The sequence below is a fragment of the Physeter macrocephalus genome, chromosome 20, assembly GCF_002837175.3.
Source record: "Physeter macrocephalus isolate SW-GA chromosome 20, ASM283717v5, whole genome shotgun sequence".
Classification (NCBI taxonomy): domain Eukaryota; kingdom Metazoa; phylum Chordata; class Mammalia; order Artiodactyla; family Physeteridae; genus Physeter; species Physeter macrocephalus.
In genome coordinates this window covers 2,327,276-2,354,920 of record NC_041233.1, presented here as the reverse complement: position 1 = coordinate 2,354,920, position 27,645 = coordinate 2,327,276, and the positions used below count along the sequence as shown (strand labels likewise).

Genomic DNA, 27,645 nt, shown 5'->3' with positions numbered 1-27,645 from the left:
TGCGCAGACCCGCGATTCCGTCCTCCCCCGACAGGCGCTTCAGGTTTCACTTTACTTTCATTAGTTTGGTGTTGGGACATTATAAATAAACTAGTTTTGAGGGTTGGGGAAAAGGCATCCCCCAACTTGCTAACTTTGGGCAATAGCGAGGTTCCCTGTTTGTAAAACGCAGGGGGCGTGGCTCTTGCCTGGTGTCAGTCGGCGGATACCCGAGGGCCTAAGAGCTGCAGGGGAATTTCTCCTTTTTAAAAGGAACTCAGGAAAGCAGGCTGAGCAGTGTGGTCCGGCCAGACCCTCACGAGGCACATGAGGCTCTTTCCCTCACCTTTCTCTACTATGCCTTGGTGTTAAGTCAGAGTGTCCCGCTACTAAACCAACAGACGGTTAGAAGTCACGAGAAGCGGGGCTTCCCTGGTGGTCCAGTGGTGAAGAATCCGCCTGCCAATGCAGGGGACGTGGGTTCGATCCCTGGTCGGGGAATTAAGATCCCACACGCCGCGGGGGCAACGAAGCCCGCGCGCTGAAGAAAGCGAAAAGAAAGAAATCACAAGGAGCAAGAGGTGGCAAGTTAATAAAAGAGCGAGTCATGGAAGGTTTCAGTATGAGGACTCATGAACACCAGGGTGGTGACATCTGTGGGCCATGCCGTGGACATGGCCACCAAACGCTGCCTCACCTTTACTGGGCTTCAGTCCTCCTCTGGAGAGACCCCCCTCCCCAGGAAATGGGGAGCTAACCTTTAGTTGCTAAAATGAGCTTAGATGACAGCAACAGGCCCCCAAGTCTTCTGCCTCTTTGCAAATGGGCTTCGATTACTGCAATTTATAGGAACAGTTCTCTGTTTCACATTAGTCAGGAAAATTACCCCAGCCTCAGCCTCTCACCAGGAAAATTCCACTTGTACTCTGGGTCCTGTACGTACGCACGTCCACTATGATTATAGCATACATCCCTGTAAATGCAAGTTAAGGCTCTGTTGATACCTTGCAAACAGATAAGCTTGCTCCTTTCCCTTTGGTAGCACTTAATGTTAAACAGTGCACTTGATTCCTAGCAAGAACTATATCCAGTAAAGATCCTCTGTGCTTCCCATGCAGGGGGTGCTGGTTCAATCCCTGGTCAGGGGAATTAAGATCCCACATGCCGTGGGGTGTGGCCAAAAAGTTAAAAAAAAAAAAAAAACTTGCGATGTTCTATTTAAACGCTTCTTTTAAAGTCAGGAGTTTGAAAAGTTCCTGGCCTGAAGTCACATTGTTTTAGAAATCAGGTTTTTAAACATCTTAAAAAGCCGTGTCTTTATTTAATGTATAATTTAAATACTGCATGCAAACTAGGAATACCAATAACCCTACTATTAGGAAGAGTAGAGGACAATAGGACAGTAGTAGGAAAAGGTGGACAAGTCAGAGAGAGAAACATATTCAGTGGGAAAATGACAATCACATTGTCCTATATAAACCATTGGTTTTTCTTTCTTTACGGTGAAGTGAGAGAATTGAGGCGCGAGAAACAATTTCTCAGTTGTTTAAGCAGCTATGGTGTGATCAATCTAGGTGGACACTTCTCGCATTACTTAACCAGCATCTAAAGCTTCCAAACGACAATAAAACCACTGAGGGGAGCATCCTATAGGGGATTTTGAAAGAGGTTTTACCAGGAGTCCTGGTGATGTGATCAAATCTGGAATAGTTGGGAAAGGCGTCAAAATGAGTTAGAAAAGTGTGTTATTAAATCTCAGGAGAGATGAGTGTGTCTGGCCTCATTCTGTCCCCAACAGCACGAGTGCAGAGCTCCTGGGAGATCAGGGAGGGCTCCGAGAAGCATTTCCTACCAGCTGCCATCAGTGTAAATCAGATGCTGTCACTCGGCCCAGACTTACCAGTTCTGGACCGTGCTCTGTGCTCCAGCATCCCCTGCAGGTGGTCTCTCGTTTCTACCTTAGCCTCTGATTTGATACCCTTGTCTTACTCTGTCCAGGGCCCTAGCGTTACCCTGGCTTTTGCTATTTTCCAACTGCTTTCTTGTTGGGTGTCTTTTCTTGCTTCCTTCGCTGCCTGGATTGCTTGATCTCGGGCTTGATTCAGAAGGAGGACAAATGATACAAAATGAGGGTGACTGTGGAAGAACAAAGTGCTGTGGGAAAACCAGAAGGACCGATTTATTTCTGCCTAAGTAGATAGCTGGGAGATGGCTACTCAGAGGAGGTGATGAGTGTGTTGGGTCTTGGAGGGTGAAGAAGAGTATGTCAGGTTGGATAGAAGAACCTTCCTAGAAGCGGCAAAATCGGGAGAAAATAATCAGAGATGTGAAAGTGCCCGGCACCTTGAGATGGCTTTGTAGATGGGCCTGGAAAGGTAGTGTGGAGCCTACACTTGTACTTGTACTAAGAGATCTTGCACTTGTACTCAGATCTGCACTGGTACTAAGAACTGTGGACTTCATTCTCTGAGGGAGATGTTAAAGCATGGCAATGACTCGATTAGGTTTGTTCAGAAAGATGGGCTTGCGACTTCCCTGGTGGTCCAGTGGGTAAGACTCCACGCTCCCAATGCAGGGGGCCCGGGTTCCATCCCTGGTCGGGGAACTAGATCCCACACACATGCCGCAACTAAGAAGTCCGCGTGCCGCAACTAAGAGTCCACACGCTGCAACTAAGAGGTCCGCATGCCACAACGAAGATCCCGTGTGCTGCAACTAAGACCCAGCGCAGCCAAAATAAATAAATAAACACATAAATAAATATTTTTTTTTAAATAAGGAAAGATGGGCTTTACCAAGTCTGACTGATTTCTGACAATCTATGCCTCCCGGTCCTACTTGAGACCTCCATGCTGTTATAGGAACAACAGCCCCCGAACTGGTCTCCCAAGTTGCCAGTTGCTCTCCTGGGTCATCTTATTCTGCTATAATTTCTAAAACACTGTTCTGATTATAGAGAATCATGTATAAGGCAAATATTGAGCAGAGTCCAAATTACCCTTGAATGCCATATTGAAGTCCGACAAACCATCTCTCCAGAAGTCCAACAACAACATTAAAACACAATATTTTTTTATTCCAGCATGGGGATAGATTGCACTTTCTTATGTCCAGCTACATAAGGTAGATTTTTTTTTGCATTTAGAAGCCATTTTGGGGGGGAAATGTATTTTTAGACACTTCTTCTATGAAAGACAAACAAGAAAGAATTGAAACTGTGGAAGAGGGAAAAGAATTTTCCCTCTACCCTTCTGAGTTCTTGGCTAAGACCCCTGCAACGAAAGGCAGATTAACAAGAGAAAAGCACACAGAAGTTTATGAACATGTATACCTCAGGTATACCTGGGAGAAACCCAGGGAAAAATGACAAACTCTCCAAGGTGGCTTAGAACTCCAGCTTAAATACCATCTCGAGCTAAAGACAAAAGAAAGAAAGGTGTGGGGTAGAAGAGTTTTGGGAGGTTACCTGGAAAAGCACGAGGCTTGTTATGCAGATCTGAGTCCAAGCTTTCTCCCTGGATAAGGGTCTAAAGTTGTCCAGGGGAATTAGCCTTTGTCTTTTCTGGTAGGGAGGGGAGGAAGGACAACGTTGGAAATATACATACTGCTTTTAGGCAAATAGGGGGAGGGCAGGGAGCTTTTCTGGTATCTTCTTCTTCCAATTGCCTTCAGCTCCAAATAATCCTTAGAACAAAATAGCATGTTTTAGGGTGGCAGGTTCTGCTACCCTTCAAGACTAACAGAGAACACAGCAGATTTGCATCTTCCTCTCTTGTACACACTCCAGGCACATGCTTATGGAAAGGGTGGCACGGAACATCACCCACACCGCCCCCTCCGTTAATTTTTTTTTTTTTTTGCATTTTATTTTTTATTGACATATAGTTGGTTTACAATATTGTAATAGTTTCAGGTATACAACAAAGCGATTCAATACTTTTATACAATATGCTCCATTTAAACTTATTACAAAATAATGGCGATATCACATCTTCTATATCCATTTATTTGTTGATGGGCACTTAGGTTCCTTCCATGTCTTGGCTATTATAAATAATGCTGCTGTGAACGTTGGGGTGCATGTATCTTTTTGAATTAGTGTTTTCATTTTCTTCAGATATATACTCAGGAGTGGAATTGATGGGTCATATGGAGTTCTACTTTTAGTTTTTTTTTTTTTTAACATCTTTATTGGAGTATAACTGTTTTACAATAGTGTGTTAGTTTCTCCTTTACAACTTTCTCCTTTTGCTAAGCACCGATAATTCAACAGGTAGGAATTAAGCACAGATATGATAGCGTTTTGCTGACGTAGCTCAGATGGATGGGTCAAGGTGTCCACATGCCTGCGCTCGAGGCCCTTAGCAGTGCCAGTCAGAGCTGGGAGGGCAAAGAAGGTACCTGGGTGCCACCCTGTGCCACCGATTCAAGTGGAGCTCCAAGGATTCTAAAACTTCTCAATTCAAACATGGTCTTCCAGGTCTTTACGAAGGTACAGTTTTCAAGTTAGGAGGCTATAGCATATACTTTTTAAATAGTTGGTTACTCTGATTTATAACTTTTAGCTTTTGAGACACAGGGCATATGACCCTCTGCCTGCCCTCTTGCTCTGGCCCCTGAATGTCAGGGTGGCTGGCTGTGTATTCAGCACATTTGCCTGAGTCAGAGGGAGGAGAAGCGGCGGGGGCTTTGCCACTCGACCGCACAGCACAAACGTCTTCAAATCACGGTGGGATGCCGTGTGGCTGTTCTCACCATCTCTTCCCCATACCTTCCCGGCTCCTCCATCCCCCCTCTTCTAGATCCCCTTATGCTGCAGGGAAGCCCTAATGCTCATTACGTCATTAGGTAGGGAATTTAGATTTCTGCACGGCATTTTGCTTTTTAGACCTTTGCTACTCAAAATGTGGTCCACAGGTCCTCAGCCTCAGGCCTGGAAGCGGGGTGGAAATGCAGAGTTTCAGCTGCTGAGGGACAGCATTCACTCACCATTCCTTGGAATCCCAAGGAACGCACTTGGAGGAGAGGCAGTCGGTGCTATAGGTAATCCTCAGGCAGGGAAGATGATGAGAGAACAGAAGGCCAGGGCTTGGGCCTTGGAGAAGAATAGGAAAACAGAGAAGGAATGGTGAGAAAAGCAGAAACGAATCCAGGACGGCAGCACAGCGGCGGAAGCCTGAGAGGAGAGAGTTTCCCACCGGGTCCAGAGCCACCAGGCCTGGCTGTCTCGTTCAGCAGGGGGACCCTGAGGCTTGGCAATTAGGGGACAGAGTACAACAGCCAGGTGTGTTCGGAGGGGCTTGTCTCATAGGGCCAGAGGGCAGCGGAAGATGACAAGAATCTGAAAGTGGTGAGAAAAAAGAATGAAATAAATAAGGAAATAGACAGGAATTCAGTCTACTTTTAAGAGGTGAAACAGCCAGGAAATGTCCCACACACATCTGAGTGATGAAGGGACCACGGTGACAGCACAGCAGCCCCAGTGCTTTGGGGGAAGCAGAGAAGGATCTTGGGCAGAGGGTGAGAACCCAGCCAGTGTCAAAGAAAAACCAGAGCTGGACACCAGTTAAAGGGATCAAAACAGATTTTATTCGGGACTCTTGCAACAGGGCAAAAGACACCTCAGTATAGAACAGGGCTCAATTCCAAATACAACACGGGCAAGTGGGAGTTGATAGCCAGGGACCAGAGTAGGGACCAGGGGACGGACAATCATCCATGCATGGAAAATTATTATTACGGCCAAAGGTCCTCTGGGGGGTGTGGAGAGGGAGTGGTGAGGAACCCTATCAGATATGGAGGGTGGGGTTCTGGTTAAACTGACTTAGCAGGGTTCTTGCTGAAACTGGATCTTGCAAAGAGGTCCACAGATGGGCCTAGGAGAAGGTTCAGGAGTCTGACTAAAGTTTGGCCAACAAAGAACCTTTACCCCTGGAGATGGAGGCGCAGCTTTGGTCCCTCGCAAGGTGCATACACCCAGCCGTCCTAGAGTAACCCTGTGCACCCCACACCCCTCTCCACATCAGGCTGCCACGGCCACCGCTCTCATCTGCCTCCCTGGGCCCAGCCCCCTGGCCTTCAGAGGTGCTGCCAGCTAAGCCACAGAGGGCTTCCTCGTTTCTCAGCCTCCTGGGCTAAGTAAGGACGTTCCCGGTCTGGGTGAAGACAGGGGAGGCTCCATGGTAAGAGGCCGCACCATCTAAAAACCCATCTGGGTGCCATCTCCCTTGCCTATGGTTCTGAGACCATGGGAATCCGGCAGTGGTGGCTTTTCCGGGGCACGCCGGGGTCCCCCTTGGACCGCTGAGGCTTCTGCACTCCATGTTTCCTTCCCAGATCTAGCTCCTCCAGGCACCGAGGCTCTGCTCCCCACTCCCTCTCCACAGTGGCAGCCCTCCTCCACGGCCTGGTTTCCACTCTCCCACAGTCACCCTCCCTTCCCTCCCACTCTTTCCCCCCGGGATCCCAATCTCTTCCTGCTCCTCCTCCACCCTTCACAGCCCATTCATATCTTCTCTGAAATCTGGCAGCTCCCAGAACTTCCTCTCTGGTCCTCAAGCGTGGAGGTCTCTCCACACAACGTTCCTTACGAACGCGTGCCATCCAGCCATATCCCACTCTGCTCTGGTGATGGAATTTAACTCTGAGATCCTAATGGCTTTGAGAGCTTAATCTGTGCCAGGCGCTCTTTGAAGTACTTTATAGATGTGGAAATTTGTCCCCGTCACGCTGCACCAACAGTGGTGACAGTACCGGGCTGCGGGCTGCCTTGCTCCACATCCCACACCCTGCCTCCATGAAGACATGCTTTCTCTTCCCAGCCCATGACCTCCTCCACCGGGGCAGACACAGTCTTCCGGCTGGGGAACATTGGCCCCCGTGGAGGAGAACATGCAAAAGCACCCAGCAGAATGAAGGGCCAATCGTCTTTCTCAACACGGAAAAAGCAGGAAAGCTGATATCCAAGATGTTTCTGACTTGTATGTACCAGGCTCCACGTGTATGTAGGAGAAAGAGGGGTTGTTGTTTTTGTGACTTTCAGAAGCTTAGCTTTGACGTGTGGAGCTCAGGCCACAGGGGTGAGAGTAGCCGACAGCATCGTGATGGAGGTGGCAGGCCGGCGGGGCCGAGGGAGGAGAGTGATGGAGTGGACTCCCGGTGTGAGCGGGCCAGGGTGGAGACCGGTGGACCTGCAGGGGATGTGGAAGAGCCCCCTGGTTGCTGTGTGACCCCGCGCAGCTGGCTTATTCTTTGGGTGGGAGTTTGGGAGACCGTCCTGTGGTCTCCTCCAAGGCCATGAAGCCTGTCTTCATGTCTCCGGGACCATTCGCCTGTTCTCCTGGATGAACGAGCAAGGAGAGACTCAAGTGGCATCCAAAGGGCACTTGAGAAAAAGCAGGCACCGTGGCCCAGGCCAGGGCTGGGCTGCCCACGGGAGGCGGGTCCTGTGAGTGGGGGGACATTGGCCGCAGGGTGAACGGGCACCAGGGAAACAGCAGCGGGTCGGGCTCCTGCTCTGCACGTGCCGGTGGGCAGCCTCTGGGCGTCCGTGTCATGGCTGGTAAATCTTTCCTTCACGAGGTGCTGTGACGAGGAATGCCAGGCGTGGTGAGGACTCAGTGGAGACCGCTGGCCGAGGCCCAGCCTGCTTACTTTGTCCACACCTGTTAGATGCGAAGCCGGCTGAGGGCAGGCTGTTGCTCAGGCTGGCTTCCCGTGCCTCGCCCTGGGTCTGGCGCACGGCGCTTGAGTGAACGAATGAACATCAAGGAACAGGCCGCGAGGCCCGCCAGCGTGAGACGCCGTCTCCGCCACTCTGTTCCCTGAGCGCAAGTAAATCACTTTTCTCTGTCTTTTCTAGTTTCCCCACCATTGGGGGAAGGCAATGTAACTTCCCTCTGTTTAAAATGTTTTACTAAAAAGTTTTGTATGAAGGTATAATTGACATATTAGTTCCAGGTGTACAATATAATGATTCAATATCTCTGTACATTGCAGAAGGATCACCATAATACGGCTAGTTACCATCTGTCACTGTTATATAGTTATAAAAACTTTTTTCTTGCGATGGGGACATTTAAGATTTAATCTCTTAGCAACTTTGAAATATGCAATGCAGTATTATTAAGTCGAGTCGCCGGGCTGTACATAGCACGCCCAGGACTTGTTTATCTTGTAACTGGAAGTTGGTACCTTTTGACCAACCAAAGAGGGTGAGGAGGGCTCACCCCCTTTGCCCTCCCCTCACCCCCGCCTCTGGCAGCCACCGATCTGTTCTGTATATTTATGAGCTTGGTGTGTTTTCTTTTGTTTGTCTTTTTCTTAATAGGGGTGTTATCAGGACCTAGGTGCTAACGTGCTTACAGCACGCAGAGCTTCTTAGATGAAAGTTTCTATTAAACAGATGAGCTAAGCTTCGGAAAATTCCTTGACTTTGCCCCCAAATGTATGATACACAGCAAGCTTGGCTTTTGTGTTTCTGACTCTGGTTTAGAGGAGAACGCAGAGCTTGTGCAATAGTTGGTTCCATCTAGCTCTTGGTTATTGATATAAAAACATAACTAATATTTCTGCAATGCAGTTTTCTCGACCTCTCTCTGGCCTCTGTTGTATGATGTTTTCAAAACAGCTTAATCAGAACTCTCCATATTTCTGGGGTTTTAGCCTAACAGTTTTTCCAGGGCCCGAGGGAGGTCACTGAAGGGTGACAGCCTGTAGGCGCTGGACCAGCAGGGAGAGGGGCGGGGCTGGGGGTGGAGGCGGGCAGGGAAGCTCCCAGCGGATGGCTCGCCCGTAGGCGGGCATGCAGCCACCCGTGTAACCACGATGGGCTCCGGGGAGTCACTCAGGTCAATACCCACGGTGTGCTGGTGGGCGTGGATGCTACGGTCACCACACTACAGCAAGAGGGGATGCAGTAAGGGTCAGTGGCATGGCATTTCAACCAAACTTTCAAGAATAGGTAGAATTTGGACATGTGATCGTGAGGAAGAAAGACTTCCTAACCAAACAGACGGCTGGGCACAGAGCTAGGAACGCGGATGAAGGTGATGGCCAGAGAGAGTCTGGGCCTAAAGTGGTAACAAAAAGAATGAAATTGGGTCATTTGTGGAGACGTGGATGGACCTAGAGTCCGTCATACACAGTGAACTAAGTCAGAAAGAGAAAAACAAATACCGTGAATTAACGCATTTATGTGGAATCTACAAAAATGGTATAGATTTACAGGGCAGAAATAGAGACGCAGACGTAGAGAAGGGACGTGTGGACACAGGGTTGGGGGGAAGGGGTGGGTGAGATGAATCGGGAGATTAGGTTTGACTTATGTACATTACCTTGTGTAAAACAGCTGGCTAGTGGGAAGCTGCGGTATAGCACAGGGAGCTCGGCTCGGTGCTCTGGGATGACCCAGATGGGGGCGAGGGGGGGCAGGGAGGGAGGTATAAGAAGGAGGGGATGTATGTATCCGTACAGCTGATTCACTTCGCTCTACAGCAGAAACTGAACATAACAGTGTAGAGCAACTATATCACAAAAAAAAAAAAAAAAAAAAAAAAAGGGAGACACCCAACTGGAGGCGTTGTGAAGGAGGAGGCTGGCAGGGGCAACTTGGAGGAAGTGGCCTGGAGTTGGGAAGGCCGGCCCCGCCAGGACGGATGATGGGACCTGGTGTATGGTGGGGACACTGGGAAAAGGACGAAGAGATACTTCGAAGACCATTACGAATGTGGTACAACTCGTTTTTTGAGTCGACCTCTGGGATGAAGTTGTGAGCTGCATCACAACAGGATGGGGGCCAAGTTGTGGGTGAGATTCCCTTCTCCACCCACCTCTCATCCGTCTGACAAGTATTTATTAAGGGCTCCCCTTGGGCACTGGCCAGTGACTATCATTTACTCAAAGGCGGGGGCTGCTCTCCTTTACTTCCTGTCTTGCAGGTTAGACGGGGTCAGGTTCACTGACAACAGCACATATATTTCATAGTTTCAGTGTTCAGTAGCATCTCACTCTCTGTTTGGAAATGTGAGTGACTCACAGTACTTGACAATTTTAATGTATCAAATGTTTAAACAACACCTTCACGAAAATTAAAAAATGAAATACAATCACAGAAACTTAACAGACAACCGTTTTCATTTTTCCATAGTCATTTTCATTCTCCGTAGCATCTTGGTATTTTGATAATATTTCAAGTTAAAAAGATTCAAGGACATAGATCAAATCCAAACAGGGACCATAGAGTGAAAATACTATGGTCCCCGAAAGTCAGTCTTTTTAACTTCATAAAGTTTTAACCAAGTGCCTGAGCTCTGGCTAACAATGAAAGAGGTAAGGAGCAAGCTGGCTAGTGTCTCCCGTGGAGCAGAGAGGTCCAGGGCGTTCTACTGAACTCCCCCAGGGAGCCTGGACAACCATCTACACATCTCAAAGTGCTGACATCCACAAGCCAAGAGCCAGGAGCCCATCTGACAAATGTCAGGGCAGCTGACATGAAGAGAAGAACAGAAGGGAGAAAAACACATTCCGCACCTGGGAGTGTGTACAAGTTGAGAGCAGATTGTTTAGAGGAACAGAGAGAGAGGAATTCTCTTTACTTCTCAATCAATAAATCATTGCCACATACTTTAAAAAAAAAAAGTATATATATATATATTTATTTTGGCTGCACCGGGTCTTAGTTGCGGCACGTGGACTTCTGAGTTGCAGCATGCAGACTCTTAGTTGCGGCATGCATGCGAGGTCTAGTGCCCCGACCAGGGATCAAACCCGGGCCCCCTGCATTGGGAGCACGGAGTCCTACCCACGGACTGCCAGGGAAGTCCCCATTGCCACATACTTTTATCTCGCCTCTCCATCAGCCATTTTGTATCTCCTTCATCCTCTCTCTAACTACATCTATACACTCTCAGTAAGCCAAAGATTTTATATGAATTTGAAGCCATTTCCACGTTGTCTGAGTTCAGGCTGCTATAAGGATATAAGCAACAAATATTTATTTTTCAGAGTTCTGGAAACCGGGAAGTCCAAGATCTAGGTGCCAGCAGATCCGGTGTCTGCCTGCTTCCTGGTTTGCAGATGGCCTCATGGTGTCCTCACACGGTGGGGAACAGCGAGAGAGGCAAGCTCTCTTGTATCCTCTTATCAGGGTACTATCCCATCACGAGGGCTCCACCCTCAGGACCTAATCAGCCCCCAAAGACCCCACTTCCAAATACCATTCCATTGGGAATTAGGGCTTCAACATGTGAATTTGACCTACAGTCCATAACACACATGTACAATGCCAGAAATGTTGGCATGGTTCTTCCCAGGACACAAAAGTCTATCTGAGGGGGACTTCCCTGGTGGTCCAGTGGTTAAGAATCTGCCTTCCGATGCGGGGGACGCAGGTTTGATCTCTGGTTGGGGAACTAAGATCCCACACACCGAGGGGCAACTAAGTCCGCGTGCTGCAACTACTGAGCCCGTGTGCTCTGGAGCCCTCACGCCGCAACTAGAGAAGCCCTCACGTCACAACTGAAGACCAGACGTAGCCAAAAATAAATAAATAAATATTAAAATCAAAAGGTCTACCTGAGATCAAATTGTAAAGGAGACAAACTGCCTCTTTGGTGCCTACCTACCTTCTTTTCGGCGTGGGTGAGATCATAAGGACTTCATCTGGCCTAGGTCTTAAGGATGGAATTTCTGTAGTTGGCGACAGTGGGGTGGGAACTCCAGGTGAGGAAAAAGTGAACAATTGCTTCTGGACTTATTTGTATTCTTACGAAGGACTAAAAATTGCAGAGGCTTTTCTAAATGGAAAATTTTGGACAGGTAGGGCCTTCTGGCTGTTTTCAAGAGGTCTTTCTTTCAGCATTTTTCAGAGCAGTTAAGCCGGTTGTCTTTGCTAGGTAAAGCACGGTGTTGACAGGGAAGGACCCCGTTCTGAGCCTCACGAGGATCACGCGGCCTTACCCAGAGAAGGTGACTCGGTTCCTATGGGCACAGGCAGGGCCTCACACCTGCCCGGACGTGGTGACGGACCATGGCTGTGACAGTGAAAACTCTCCCTACAATTGCAAAAATAACCCAACCCTTCAAAATACTCAAAGCACATTTCCTGCCTGTAGTAGATTTGTAAGATCATCTCCTTGTCTTTTCTTTCTTGCTGCATCTCTTTTTTGTCTTGGTCAAGAACACGGCCCTCCAATCATACAGGGAAGTCGGGCTTCTAAATACACCAGGCCGACTCTCTTCCATCTCCTGTTCTTTCTGGGTGTGGGAGTGAAGAACAGGGAACAGTCCTCTTTCAGGGCAGCATCTGGAATAACCAGTACCAGGTGCAGGAATGAATTGTCGTCCTCAGGGAGCCTGCCTGCATCCAAGCTGAAAGCGTCAGTAAGGAAGGCTGGCTTTATCTACCAGCCGACTGCCTGCCGTGTCACCAACAGATTCCCTCCCCCAAACTGTCATCTGTTTGCCACAGTGCCTGGAATTTCACCATGAGCTTCAATAACCGGCTTGCAAAATGTCACAGCTGGTCACTTGGCTCTTAGCGGCAGGGCTAGAACGCGTGCCCTATGGTTTTCCATGAGCTGGCAGTGTCTTCATGGGTGGAGTGGGCTCACAAATGATTTGTCTGGGACAAGAAATTTTCTTTTAGTTACCCCTTGTCACCCCTTATCATTCAACAGACATTTGTACTAACTGGCTGAGGAAGGGCCTTTCGCACGTGTCACCCACCCCTCACTTGACATGCTACCCTTGAAGGCTGGTATAGTTGTCCCTGTATCAAAAATGAAGGGATTGAGGCTTCAACAGGTTTTGAGCACCTCTGTGGTGGCCAGGTGCCTGACCACGGCGCCCCACTTCAGGTGCACCCGACTTCATTGCCTCTGGCCTTTTCCCCAAAGCCATTGAATCCTGGCAGCCCCCGGGTCTCTCCCACAGGTGCCTGCAGGGCAGCCTCCAACCCTGGGGGATGGCCTTGCTGTTTGCGTCTCTGTCAATAGGTTTTTTAAGAAAGGTGCTGGCTCACCTGGGGAGAGGAGTTCCAGGCCGGCAACTGTTAGCTGAGATGTCAGACGTATAATGGAAATGTTGGTGATCGTCTCGGGTATTCAGTTATTCTACTGAAAAAATTAGTGCTGTGTTTTACTAGTGAGTAATTTGGAAGCTTTAATAAACTGTAGCCATAAACCCAGTTTATTATTAATAATCCAGTAATTAACCTTAGATGCATTAATCTAATGTTAGAAATTTAACAAAAGGCAAAGGAACCTCTGTTTTGTGACTCTCCGTTCCATCACATGAGGGGCGATGGGGGATGATCTCAGGTGAATGTTTTTCCTTTGATGGCTCAGTGTCTTTATCTGTAAAGAGGAGATAAAAATGTAAACTATGCAACATTCATTCATTTCTTCATTCATAATTCATTCAGCAAACAGTCACTGAACCCTTAACTCTGAATCAGGCATGCTTGTTCCCAAGAGTAAACAAGACAGATAAGGATCTCCCTACTGTGGAGTTTACATTCTGGTGGGGACTCAAGAACTCTTCTGAGAAAAAGAGCTGAAATGACACTGGCCAAGAAAGAGCTCCACAGTTCAAGACACCGAGACAGTTTAAACCTTAGTTAAAGCACTCTTTGCTATGTCTCGCTAGTTCCTAAGAAAAGCCTTCTAGGAACAAACACCAAATGCCTCAATAAAATGTTGATGAATAAAGGAATGCTCTTTGGAACAGTGCAAGGTTTTAAAGCATTTCAGAGGGTCAGTGACCACGTGCTTGTCTCTTCATTTTGTGAAGAGCCCACTGGCTAAACCAAATCCACAGAGGACAAGGCAGCCTGCCTCTATCCAAACTCTTGCCTAAGACGATGCTGAGCACTAGAATCATCCCACTATTTTACTTTACTACATATTTGGAGTTGGACTATCTTTATTTCTTCTCTGGAGTGAATATCTATCTATCTATCTATCTGCCCATTTATCTCCTAATTTCAGCAAAGTCATCTGTCAGAGCCATTTAATTCCCCTGAGTGTCTTCTTTTAACCTGGAAGAAATTTTCTTTTAGTTACCCCTTATCACCGAGATCATGGATTTTACATACTTTGGCTGATGTCCCTGATTTATTTCATACTATATTTATATTATGGCTTCTCTAGTAATAAATTATATTTGATCTGAAACACGTAATCGGGTTGTGCTTTTTTGCAACATTTATTTTTGCAATTGCTGTGAAAACCACATGCAACCAAGTTTCTAACAGCACAGAACCCTTTCTATGTGACTTTCACACCAACCTTGAAGATGTTAATTAAATTTCAAGAATACATCTTTAAACATCACCCACCTTATTAAACAAGTCTTAGAGGTGAGAAAGTAGGATTCAGGCTGGTGTATTGAGCCTATATAAAATAGACTTATCTAGAGGAAGAATAGTACCAAAAAACTCAACCTCCTGGCCTCATAAATAGACCTTCAAATACTGTGCAACCCAGGCTATTATTTGGTGCCTTTTCCCACTGCTTTTCAATATGGTGTGCTGATAACACTGTTGAGAGCAATATGTTTTATTGCAGAGCTTGTCACATTTATGGCATTCTAAAAATATTTTCTAAGGAATTCTGGGCCAGAAGATAAGGCCATCTCACATTTAAAACAGAACCCTGCAAGTTATTTCTGTGACTGTGTTCAAATGATCCAAGTGCTTTATTGTTATTATTTGAGGTAACACTGGTTTATAACACTGTATAAGTTTCAGAATTATCCAAGTGTTACTTCAGAGGCAATGACCCTAAGTAACAGCTGAAATGCAGTTTTTTGTTTTAAATGTGGACATTTAATTCTCACCTGAGACCTGTTACAGTCAAACCAGCCAGAAAGTAAAGCGGATGAGGGCTCCGTATAATTTTAAACGTTGTGCTCTGGGACACACTTCAAAATGGCCCGGCTGACCTGCCTATGAAAACTTTCTGCCGCTATTCAGTTGGTTTGCAAACGTCAAGCCGCCTAGAGTTCTCGTGATTTCTGAGATTTCCAAAAGAAAGCAAAGGCCCCGCGGCCGGCTCGGGGAAAACGTCTTCACCTGCAAAAGCAAAACGAAGTGCAGGTGCACCAGCCCGCCGGCCCCAGATGCCTGCCGGCAGCTCCGCACTCCCGTTCAGGGAAAGGCACCGAGAGCTACCCGGCACTTCATTTTACTCCTCTCTTTAGGAGGCACGGAAACTGATTTTCTTTCGCCACTCCAGACACCAGTCCAGTCTCCCCAGCTCGTACCTTCGGCGCCCTCGCTGCCCCGAACCCCCACTCCCCTTCCATCAGCTCACCGCGCCAGGACCCTGGCCCAGGTTTGGGACACAGCTCAAAGAAAGCGAAAAAGATGGCTCGGCAGGGAAAGGGAATACAATAGGCATAAGGCGGCCGGTGGCTCGGACCAGAAATGCCGCACTTGGGAGAGAGAAAAAAGTTTCCTTTGTCAAACAAGTGACCACGTGGCGCTATGGCGGTCACCCCCAAGAGTCCCGTCAGGCTGCCAGGCGCGGACCTGGGGACGCGCCAGCCACCTCCGGCGCTGGCCGAGGGGAGCCCCGAAAAGCGGGAGCCCCGCGGTAAGCCCTGCGAGAGCGGATCCGGAGGACGCAAGGAGGCGCGAGACGGCGGCTCAGGGAGCTGCGCGGAGGGCGGGGCTCCCGGGGGGAGAGGGGCGAGGAGCGCAAGGTTCCCGGAAGCAGCGGGGCACGGGGGCGGGACCCTCGGGGGCGGTGGCGCGGAGGGCGGGGTCCCCGGCGTTGGGCGGGCGCGGGGGGCGCGGCTTCAGGGACTGGGCGGGAGGCGGGGTCGCTGGGGCTTTGGGCGCCGGGCTCCGGGCCGCTGAGGGGAGCCGTTCGCGGGGCGGGGCGGGGTGGGGCGGGGCGGGGAGCGGCGGGCTGGCCGGGTATGGCGTCCATGGCGGCGGCGATCGCGGCCTCGCGCTCGGTCGTCATGAGCGGGAACCGGCCTCTGGACGACAGGGAGCGGAAGCGCTTCACCTACTTCTCGTCGCTGAGCCCCATGGCCAGGAAGATCATGCAGGACAAGGAGAAGATCCGGGAGAAGTACGGGCCCGAGTGGGCGCGGCTGCCGCCCGCGCAGCAGGACGAGATCATCGACCGGTGCCTGGTGGCGCCGAGCGCCCCGTTGCCCCGCGACCCCGGGGACCCCGAGGAGCTGGCGCGCTTCCCCGGCCTGCGCGGGCCCACGGGCCAGAAGGTGGTGCGCTTCGGGGACGAGGTAGGTGCGGAGCGGGCCGGGTTCCCCCGCCCCCTGAGGCGCCCCCGCCCGGGCGGACCCCTGCCCGCTAGCAGCCGCCCCCGCCAGGCGCGCGGTCAGGGGCTGGAGAGGAGAAGGCGCAGGAACCGGGGTGGGTGGGACGGGCGGCCCGGAGCCGGAGGTCTGGGGCTGGGGGGCTCCCCGGGGGAGTTCGTGGAGGACCGCCGAGAGAAGGAAGGAGGTCATTCCAGACCCTCCATCTGGAGCTGCCCCTCCGGGCCGCAGGGGACCCGAGACTTGCCAGACCAAAGTGCCAACAGCAACGGATTTTAAGCCAGCCAGGCCTGGGTTCTGATCCATTCTGCCATTTAGCTCTCTGGCCGTGGGTGACCTAACCTTTTAGAGCCTCAGTTCCCCCCGGGAATAATAATACCCACCCCAGGCCTGCAAGGTAAGGCAGTCAGCCTTTTATACGTAATAATATTAATATTTGTGATGAGCTGTGTGCGGAGAGTGAAATTGTCCAGCAAGGTAACAAGAAGGAAGAGGTGCCTTCCAAGATTAGGAGGCAAAAAGCCCTAAGATGTTTCCGAGTGAGCCCGAGGTGCTGCTTAGTTTTGGGAATGAGTACGGTGGCCTCCTTTTTCCAGTGAAAAACGAGGGATACGTTCAAATGAGCTGTCGCAAGCCTTTGGTACATATAAGGGCATGCCTGGGCCTCTGACCTAGACACTCGGCTGGGACTTCTAGAGGGCTGGACATTGTGGAGGAAGAAGCACTCAAACTAGAAAAAACTCAGGGGTGACCCATACTAAGTCACAAAGGCCTGAGTGTTCCGTGCTTCTCCGAAAGTCGGCCTTTTCCTGGAAATGTGTTTAACTAAAACCTGTTTGGTGCCAAACCTGCGGCTCTTTGGCCTTTCAGACTCAACTTTTGTGGTGAGGGTCAAAGTCCGAAGGAGCCAGCAGTATACAGGGAAATCCGCTGCCCTGAGAGCTCTGAGGCTGCAGGCAGGAGGGGCTGGGCTTGGAGAGGTTTTCCAAGGAAGTCGTAGACTGTGGAAGGAATTCTAGTTGAGGATGAGGTTTTAATCTGATTTTCAGGCGTGGGTGTGCTGAGACAGTTATTAATACAAAATGTTTGTGGTCATAAACCCGCTTTCACGTGGGGGAAGTGTGAGAGAGCACAGCTATGCTTCCAACATTGCCTTATACTGACAATTAAAAGAAGAGTCTTCCATGGATTTTAAACTCCGAAGGCTTCGCCAGGAAAAAACGAGGGTGTGGTAACGGAAGAGATGAGAATATAGGTTTAAAGTGTAAGCCCAGAACTGAAGCATTTTTAGTGTGAAAATATGCATCTCTCTAAAGACATTTTCAGGGTTGGGGCTCCGATTTGGGTGATGGAAAAGCAGGCAGCCCCTCTTTGGAAAAGTCACGAATAAATAAACTGTGAGAAGAAATAAACCTGCAGGTACTTACAGATGTTGCAGGGTGCCTGTCATTTTCCCTTAGCTTGCTGTCTGGCTAAGAATATCCACATGCCCGTTCACCATCCAAAAGCCCGTGCCATATAAGGGTCCGGTGTGGCTGATAAGGAAAGATGTGGCCAAGTGAATTTTGTGCTCCGATTCCTTAACTGGGTGCTGGACTGAGCTGTTTGCGAATTTGTAAACGCAAAGCCCTTTAACGGCCAACAGAACTTTTCGCTGTGGGACCTGCACGTCCTTCCAGGAGCACGGGAGCCCTGGTTTTCAGAATTGAACTCAGCTTTGCAAAACGGGTTGCGAGTGTGTCCTGCAATGCCTCCGACCAACCTCTCAGCATGGATGGCGGAGAGACAGTGAGTTTGAGGACAGGTACAGAGGTACCTTGCCCAGAGCTTTTGTTGTTGTTGTTGTCTCCCCCTGTCTTCCTGCAGCGGCTGTGTGATTTCATCCCACTAGGGAGTTTAAAATGTGTTACCTGGACTTGGCAAGAGGTTGGCACCGAAGTGGAGTTGGTGGTCTCGTGCCCAAGAGGAGGGTTGTACTTGGAGGAGGGTTGGCTCCTGCGCACAAGGGGCGATGATAAGGACAGGGTGGCGGGTGACCCCTCGGTAGGCTGCTGGACAGAGTGGCCTGAATAGGTGGCCCCAGGTTTGTCCAGAAGGGCCCTGAACCAGACTGAGTCAGGCACTCTGTCCCTTCCTGTTTGGTCTGTCCTCAGATGTAGTCCCCAGGGCCTCCACGGCCGATCTGGCAACAGAGGATGCCTCTCCCAGCTCTGCCCCTGCCAGCATCCACCGCGGGACCACTGAAGGACGGGTGCTCAGTTGCCCCCCAGCTCTTGCTTTAGCCAGCATCTGACCTTGGATGATAAGCAGGGTGGGCCCCGTAGATACTTGGGAAAGACCACCTGGGATACTGGCTTCTGAGGGCCTTGCCTAAGGCTGTAATAGAAAACGCCTGGGCTTGGTTGTGAGTCTTGGGTTTGTTTTGGCTTCCATCTACTAACCTTTGGACTGTGGTGAACCCCTAACCTCTCTGAGCTCCTACAACGGGAAGAACGTTCACAGGGTGATAGTAGAGACAGTGTCTAGGAAAGGCCTGTGGGATTAAAACATGGTTGCTGCTGGTGAGACTATGAAGGTTGTTAGCTGTTGTCTCTCCATGTCCACTTTTGAAAATCACTGTCGTGAAATCAATAAATTCCTCCTGTAGCTCAGCCTGGAGCTGGCCGCATAGAGTCCCCCCGTGAGAAGGAGCTCTGCCCTGCTGAGCTCTAGGGATGGGCCTCGGGGCATGAAAGCTGGGCTTGCTCTGTCCACAGTGTGGCCATGATGTGCCCTGTTTCCTGATCAGCGTCACACCCGCCTCAGATTGGGCCCCCCTTTCGGCTACCCCGAAGGACCAGGACGTCGCCCGTCGCTTTGAGTACTCTCCCTCATTGCCAGTAGCATTTCTGTGTCCCACGCAGCAGCATTTGACGTCAGATCATGCCCATATGGCCTTCAAATGGGACTGCCATCCAGTCATTGTTACGCGTTGAGGGAACAAACAAGTGGAAGCGTGCTTGGGCTCAGGGCTCAGCTCACACGTCCAAGTTGCCCAGCTGGGGCCGCTCTGTGTAGGACAGGTGTGGCAGCGTGCCATCCGCGTGTTCGTTTTTACCTTCGCTCTCTGTAAAGTGAGGAGACCATCGTCCAGGCCCAGATCCACCCTTGCTTGGAGGACGCGCCTGCCGTCGAAGCCGTGAAGGGGCCTGTCGGTTTCCTGGTTCTTACCACCTTGGCAGTCAGCTGAGTGCCTATTTCCCAAAGCCCAGTGTGTTAGACACGAGAGCCATTCATGCTTTAGGGACGCTTAGTCTTCCCCGGATCTTCACCAGCTTTTTTAGAAATCCCTCCACTTGAACATATGATCTCAGTACAGCTTCAGCGCAAGGCCGCCAGCCCCTCCTGCCCCCTGGTCATCTCCCCAGGCCCCTCCCGTGCAGAGAATCTAGAGCTGCTGCCAGTGGAACAGTTACCTCTCAGCAACAGGAGAGGAGCACCTGGCGTCCCCATACCTGGTTCTGGTCCTGCCGTAGCCTGGCTGCCCTCTGAGGGCGGGGTTCTCCCTCCACCAGGGAGCAGCTCCCTGGACTTCTCTCGGGTTCATAGGCCTTGCTTGGAACAGACATGGGCGTTGAGGCTTGCCCTTTGGCTCAAGTACTTGGTCTGAACATTGACGCCTGTTTGCGAATGGATGCTCTTAGCAGTCGGACTTTCCCTGTGCTTCTCAATTACGGTGTTCTTCTTCCAGCAGCAAAAGTTTTGGGAATGGCTTGCTTTGGGAGATGAAGGGTTTTCATTTTAGAGGGATTTAGCCATCACCCCAGTCTGCTTCTGCCTCTTCCTGTTATCAAATAGCAAAAAAAAAACCCCCAAAACGAAGAAACCAAAAAACCCGAAAAACGAAAACCCTGACTTCGCAGGCATGCGTCGCTCTCTGCCCCTTGCCCCTGCTCCCAGCCTCTTCCACTGATCTGAGCACGTCAGTGAGAGTCACAGGGTTCTGCACCCTAGGCCACATTCTTGGCTCCCAACAGGCCATAAGCAAGTGAACTCAGAAGTTTGGGCAGCCGGAGTATTGGCTTCTCAGGGGCCTGCTTGCCTGTTTCACTTCTCTGTAAAGTAGGTGGGGCTGGGCAGGAAGGGTGTTTCTGTCTGCCGGCCCCGGGGACCCTGATCTGGATTTCGCGTGCTGTAGAGCACAGGTTTCAAGCCCTGGAGCGAGGCAGTTCCGTGCCCTGTTCAGCAGCTTAGCGTGACCCGCTGCACTCAGAGGAGTTGTTCTCTAGCACCTGCATCCCTCCCCCTCCTGCAGGAACCCGGAGCCTTGCTGGCTGCCCTTTTACTCCACCGGGCCTTCACCTCCTTTTCTGGGGCTGAGTCTTGGCCCCCCTGGCCCCTGGATACCTTCTGCAGGCCTCTGAGGGCCCCGCGGCTTTTCCCATGCCCACCGTCCATATCCAGCTTCTGCTTCCAGCGGGCTGGCGGAGCACCTCTCCCTGAAGCGCTCAGGAGGCTGGGGGTCAGTATGGAAGCCCCCAGTGCAGCAGACCTCGCTGAGCCGCTGTCATCCAGTCCGTGCCCTTGGGGCTGCCTGCCAAGGGCCACCTTGCCCTGGCTCCTTAGGGTCCAGGCTGGCCAGCTGTTTGTGTTTGAAAATGAACTAATTAAATGGGCATACAATTTCTAAAATAACGACCCTGTACGTTACTGTTAAAAGTTTCAAGCAATGCAGAAAGAAGCAGCATTATGAAGCAGAAATTGGTAGTGTCCTTCCAGAACTTTCCTCACTTATTCAGTCTTCGTTAGATTTGAGTTTGGTTGGATATGTGTCTTCCTGATGCAGGACCTGTGACATGTGAGGTCACCTCTTCCCCGTTCACTTCAGCAGCTTGGCTTCTATTTTTCAGCCTTTGGCACAAACAATGAGAAATTGGAGAGTTCCTTTCTCAGCGTTTGGACTTGTTTTTTAAGGAAGGCAGAATGTGTAATTATGATTCCCACCTTCTGTCTGGCAGATGCATGCATTTTTTAGGAAAGGTGACAGGGCGGACCTGGCTTTTCGTGTCCCTGCGCCTGGCGTCTGTGCCCGGCCTCCAGGTAGGAGTTGAGAACACGGCCATCCTCAGCCATCCAGTTGAGATGGTCAGATGGCCCTCTGCCCAGAGTAGCACCTGGCCTGGGACTCTGCATAGCTGGGGCTCCTCGGGTGGGGGAGGTGTATTGAACAGGTGGCCTTGGGAGCTGAGGCAGCAACACAGGCTCCCCCTGGCCCCTGTGGGTGTATGGCCCAGTGGCTACCAGGGAACTGGTTTTGCAAAGAAATGACTCGCTCCTTGTCTTGCAGGGAGGGAGGGGGCAGACCTGGGAAGCCTGTTGGCAGGTCTGGAGTCATCTTATAATTGACGGGAGTTACTTTTGCACTCTAAAATGAGAGATTTCCTTAGTACCAGAGAAAGTACCCATTTCTCAGAAAAAGAAATCAAGGCCAGACCTGTCTGTTAAACTTCTGGCTCGTTCTCCTCTTCATTTCCTTAGACCTGTCCCCCACCCGTCCTCCCATCACTACCTTGGCATGTTTCTGCTGAGGTCTGAGGAGGCCTGAGTTTCTGTATTTGTATTCATGGTGGAACCTGCCCAGGAGTTAAATCATAACTGCTTTTCTGTTGTTGGAACTGCCCTTTTGTACTTCTGGTGATGGCCACCCTCTGATCTCAGCAGAATTAAATATATTACCAGTCAAAGGGGAAAACATCGATTCCATAAACCTATAAACAATAGTCCCTAAGAATAACCGGTTGGTAAAAAAAAAAAAAGAGCATATTCTTCTTCCTCACTTCTCCCTTTTTTTAAGTAGGCTTTATTTTTTAGAGCAGCTTTAGGTTCCCCAAAATCGAGCAGGAAGTACAGAGAGTTCCCATATACCCCTGCGCCCCGTGCACAGACTCCCCCAGGATCAACACCCGCACCAGAGCCGTGCATTTGTGAACCACCAGTGAACTGACACTGACACATCATGATCACCCAGGGCCCAGAGTTTACACTTCACTCTTGATGTTGGACATTCAGTGGTTTGGAGGACACAATTATGAGCACACAATTCCATCGTTACAGTACTGTACAGAGTATCTTCACTGCCCTAAAAATCCTCTGCGCGCCTCCTGTTCACCCCTCCCTCCCCTCCAGCCCCAGCAACGACTTATCTTTTTACTGTCTCCACAGTTTTGCCTTTTCCGTATGTCGGAGTATAGCTGAATCATGGAGCCTTTTCAGACTGGCTTGTGTCACTTAGTAATATGCATTGAAGGTTCCTCAGTGTCTTTTCATGGCTTGACGGCTCATTCTTCCTAGTGCTGAAGAGTATGCCACTGCCTGGATGGACCACAGTTTACTTAGCCATTCATAGCCGTTCGCCTACCGAAGGACATCTTGGTTGCTTCTAAGTTTTGGCATTTATGACTGAAGCTGCTGTAAGCATCCGTGTGTAGGTTTTTGTGTGGACCTAAGTTTTCAACTCGTTTGGCAAAATACCAAGGAGCGTGATTGCCTCCCTTCTGTTTTTAATATGCTCCTGTGAATTTGAGGTACAGACCAACACTAACCAGATGCCCAGGAAGAAGGTGCTCCACGCAGGATGTGCCAGGGGGCCCCGGCCAGCCGACAGCACTGGAGGGGTGAGACAGTCAGCAACAGAGGGTAGCGTCTGTCCTGCTCCCGCGGGCCCTGCCGTCTGAGCTTCATTTCTCTAGCTTAGGGTATTTCAGAGTTTACATTTCTTATTTTTTTTTTTTGTATTTTATTTTATTTTTTACACAGCAGGTTCTTATTAGTTATCTGTTTCATACAAATTAGTGTATACAGGTCAATTCCGATCTCCCAGTTTATCCTCCCCCTACCCCCCCCGCCCCCCTCCTTTTCCTGCTTTGTGTCCGTACGTTTGTCCTCTACATCTGTGTCTCTATTTCTGCCTTGCAAACTGGTTCATCTATACCATTTTTCTAGATTCCACATATATGCGTTAAATTACGATATTTGTTTTTCTCTTTCTGACTTACTTCACTCTGTATGACAGTCTCTAGGTCCATCCATGTCCCTACAAATGACCCAATTTCGTTCCTTTTTATGGGTGAGTAATATTCCATTGTGTATGTACCACATCTTCTTTATCCATTCGTCTGTCGATGGGCATTTAGGTCGCTTCCATGACCTGGCTATTGTAAATAGTGCTGCAGTGAACCTTGGGGTGCATGCGTCTTTTTGAATTATGGCTTTCTCTGGGTATATGCCCAGTACATTTCTTACTTTTAAGCCAAGATGCCACCGTCTATCAACCAGAAACTCCCCTCATTTATGGACTTCAGGAGGACAGTGACAATATATGGTTCCAGTGAGCACTGTTTCTGAATCACTCGAGAAAAATCAGATATATTTCTGGGGCACTTAATGGTTGGGATTCTAACTTTTAGAGACTCAGCGCTCTAGGTGACAGGAGAAATTTAACAAACAGTGCAGCATATTCTGACTACCACCTAAGAGTGTTTATTGTTTATGGTTACATATTAAGGGCATGATTAGAAATGCTGTTGCAGTAGTTTTATGTAATCTTTGAACTCTGGGAAGAATGAAATGAAAGCGGCCTTTAAACATGATTTGCTGGGCCCTCGCTGTGTATTAGGAGACCGCTTGTGTGCCTTGGTTGATTATACTGATGTGCAGAACGTGATTCTGCCTGCTCCAAAGTTGGGTGGGTGAGAGCCAGCCCAGAAAACCTTGGGCTCCTCGTGAGAGCAGCCTGAACCCAGGTAGGTTTAGTAGAAGTCCTTATTTGGGGATGATGAGAGTCACCTAGCAGTATTCATTGAGGCCACCTTGGCAGGTGGGGTGGCCTGGGAAGACAGAGGTGGGTCCCTGACCCTGGGAGGTCAGCAAGTGCAGCCTGTGTGGCCAGGTGTCCCCAGTGTGAAGAAGCAGTCAGGTGTCCTGTGGAGGACTGAAGTAGGTAAGCTGCCCAAGGGGAAGGATGCATTAGAATTACCTAGGGAGTTGTTGGTTTTCTAGAACTAAGTCAGGTGGGACCCACAGATTCTGCCTATTAAAACAGCACTCTAGATGATTCTTTTTTTTTTAATGTGGGAGTTCTTGTCCTTCTAAATGAACTTGTTAATTCATTTGGTGGAATCTTTTTTTTTTAAATTAATTTATTTTTGGCTGCGTTGGGTCTTCGTTGCTGCGCATGGGCTTTCTCTGGTTGCAGAGAGCGGGGGCTACTCTTCGTTGTGGTGTGCGGGCTTCTCCCTGCGGTGGTTTCTCTTGTTGCGGAGCGCGGGCTCTAGGCATGCGGGCCTCAGTAGTTGTGGCACACGGACTCAGTAGTTGTGGCTCGTGGGCTCTAGAGCGCAGGCTCAGTAGTTGTGGCGCACAGGGTTAGTTGCTCCTCAGCATGTGGGATCTTCCCGGACCAGGGCTTGAACCCGTGTCCCCTGCATTGGCAGGCGGCTTCTTAACCACTGCGCCACCCGGGAAGTCCCTAGGTGATTCTGATTTACAGCCAGACCTAGAGCCTGTAGGCTGGGGTGCTCTTCAGAGAGTCTTGAGTCTGGTGCCTGTGAATGGCGCCAGCGTGGACCCAAGACCAGTAAGGACTCGGGAGGTGGCCATCCCCTCTGGCTACCTGGGACAGGTATGCCGGAGAGAGGGCATCTGCAGGAAGGTGCAGTTTGTTCAGGTTGCAGAATGGTCCCCAGCCCGTCCCTCAGAGAGGCCCAGAGTGGAAGCGAGACTTTCAGAGCGCTGCAGGGGTCTCAGAAGCAGTTCTTTTGACTGTTGGAGGAAAGGTGCCGCTCCCCGTCTGCGGGCTGCTAGTGGCCTGGCTTTGTGTAGGGGGAGCTCAGAGCTGCTCTGTAACGCCCGTGCTCCTTGCCCCACTTGCTCAGGCTGACCTATGGCCTCACTAAGGGACACCCGCTGTGGACAGTGCCACTTACAGGTGCTGTCCACCTCACACGCTTGAGACACGATGAAATTCACCGGCCCCAAAATTGGAAAGAAAGTTATAAAAGAATAAATGGCCCATTAGTCTCCAACTTCATGAAGAGGAAAGGCTAATATTTATAATATTTCACGTTTGAAATGAATTCTAAGTCCAGAATTTTTCATTTTAGAATAATTTTGGAACAGTCCTGACTTTTCCAGAGGAATCAGCCAATTATAGATGAGTTACTTGTCACCAAATAATTTCCAAAGCAAAATTACCAAAATCCTTAAACAATTTAAGAGTAGCAGTTACATTTAGTGTAGAATGTAGTGAATTTCAGCGTGTTTGATATTGGTTGCAGCTTGTGGTGTGTTCGGAAATGTTTAACATCTGGCTCCAGGGTGTGAGGGGAGCAGCCCTGATGTGGAACACTGCTGGTTGCCATGGAGATGCTCCCCCAGGGGCTGTCCAAGCCCCCAGGTAGCTCACTGCATCAGAGCCAGCCAGGGAGGTGCAGTGACCCCATTGTGTGTTGTTGTAGATGCACTTTCCATCTTGCAGGGGCAACCGATGGAAGTAACCTCAAGAGCACAGATAATAGCAAGAGGGCCTAGAGTAATTAGGAAATGATGTTTTCAGCATTTGTTACCTTTGTCAGGTTTTTTTTGGGGGGGGGACACTTTTTTGAAGAATAGATTTTAATTTTTGGAGCAGTCTTAGATTCCCAGCAAAAGTGAGTAGAAAGTACAGATTTCTGACCTACCGCCTACTGTCACACGTGTGCACCCTCTGCTAGTACCAACACGCCCACCAGAGAGGAAGATTTGTTACAATGGATGAACCTACACAGCATCGTTGCCCAACATCCGTAGTTTCCACTGGGGTTTAGTCTTGCTGTGGTACATTCCATGGGTTTTGAGGAAAGTATCCGTCGTTACGGTACGGTACAGAGTATTTCACTGTCCTGAAAGTCCTCTGTGCTGTGCCTAGTCAGCCCTTCTTCTGTTCAAGCCTGCTGACCACTGATCTTTTTATTGTCTCCATAGTTTTACCTTTTCCAGAATGTTATATAGTTGGAATCATATAATATATATAGCCTTTTCAGATTTTTTTCTTGTGGTACAATATTCATAACATAAAATTGACCGCGCTAACCGTTTTTAGGTGTACAGTTAGTACACAGTGTTGTACAGCCATCACCACTATCCATTGCTAGAACTGTGCAGTCCTGAGGCCGTTTGGCATCGAACTGCCTGGAAAGCCTGTGCTTTTGCCCCCAGCGCTCTTTGTGGCTGGAGTGTGCAGCCAGTGGCTGACATCAGAGCTTCAATCACATTTTTGTTTGGCATGTTTATTTTTGTTAAGTGCTTTATTATTATTATTTTTTTATGAGCTCAGAATTGCAGAAATCTAAGGAATTTGCCCCTTGACTCGTTTCTTGCTGGAGCAAACAAAAGATTATTGACTTGACACCAGGTTGGGGAGAAATCACAGTGCACCCCTCTGTCTGCAGCCCCCTTGGAATTTCAGCCTATCTGGGCTGCAGCCGCTGGAGCCTGCCGGCTCACCGAGCTCCAGGCTACATCTTCGTTCCTCAGTCTTGCACTCATTCATCTTCCAAAGCCAAAAACCTTCTTCCTGTGTTCTTTGCAGATTTCAAAGGGACTCAAGCTGCATGATTAATATTCAGAGGAGCGATCATATCACATGAGAAGGGGTGTCCAGCTCCGGTGCGCCCTGCTTTTGGCCAGTGGCCTCTATCTGCCCACTGAATCTCCACATGCCTCCTCTGTCCCCTGAGGTGACCACTGGGCTTGTTCCCCCCGCCCCACCTCCCCATAGAGGGAGCACATTTACCAGTTGGTTTCCCTTTGCCCTTTTCCACAGGTCCGAATCTAGAACAAAGGGAACATGCATTCCATCAGCCTCCTTTATTTTTCCCATGTGAAAACAAAGTCCTTCTTGTTTTATTGCTTCTAAGAGGAACGTAGAGGGTCCTGAGATCACAGAATTTTAAGGACTTTCAGGTCATTGAGCTCAACTGCGCTCTTCTCCCACGCCCTGACCACACACACAGAGACCTGGATGCAGGAGCCCCCTCAGCCGAGACTTGTTAACTCACATTTCTACTTTTGGAGGGACACAGTCTGTAAGTTGAGGAGTACGCCTGGACTTAACTGAGATTCCCAATGGGAGTGTAGCGGCCCACGTTCCCTCTCATTTTTAAAGTTTTGCCTGACAGCCAGCAGTGATAGGAGACAAGGCTTAGAGGCCAAGGCTGGGGATGGAGTCGGTACTGCAGGAAGTGGACCCTCTGCAGAACTGGTCCCCCTCCTGGAGGAGGGCGAGGGGAGCCAGGTAACCTAGCTCTGGGGCGAGGGAGTGCCTCTGGGCGCGAAGACATCATGTACCTGGGGTGCTTT

The 27,645-nt window shown here is 49.8% G+C and overlaps 1 protein-coding gene and 1 long non-coding RNA gene across 6 annotated transcripts in view; one reads left to right on the top strand and one right to left on the bottom strand.

Moving 5' to 3' along the window:
• Positions 1-5,084: 5,084 nt before the first annotated feature.
• On the bottom strand, positions 5,085-15,651 carry LOC102988790 (uncharacterized). Of its 4 annotated transcripts, none has more exons than XR_002890763.3 (5): positions 15,294-15,651; positions 13,243-13,334; positions 13,001-13,094; positions 11,604-12,283; positions 5,085-5,320 (listed from the first exon to the last, which is right to left on the bottom strand). It is a non-coding gene; the product is annotated as an uncharacterized lncRNA (long non-coding RNA). The 4 variants fall into 4 exon arrangements; XR_003677786.2 differs by lacking the exon at positions 15,294-15,651 and adding an exon at positions 14,818-15,263; XR_003677787.2 differs by lacking the exon at positions 11,604-12,283.
• A 209-nt stretch (positions 15,652-15,860) lies between these two features.
• C20H1orf198 (chromosome 20 C1orf198 homolog) overlaps positions 15,861-27,645 on the top strand; it is a 36,702-nt gene continuing 24,917 nt past the window's right edge. The window contains exon 1 of one of the 2 annotated variants that reach the window (XM_024117075.2): positions 15,861-16,236. In XM_024117075.2, coding sequence (XP_023972843.1) covers positions 15,904-16,236 — 333 coding nt within the window. In that variant the 5' untranslated portion in view covers positions 15,861-15,903. The remainder of the gene's footprint in view (positions 16,237-27,645) is intronic. The other variant, XM_024117076.3, reaches the window with a different exon arrangement.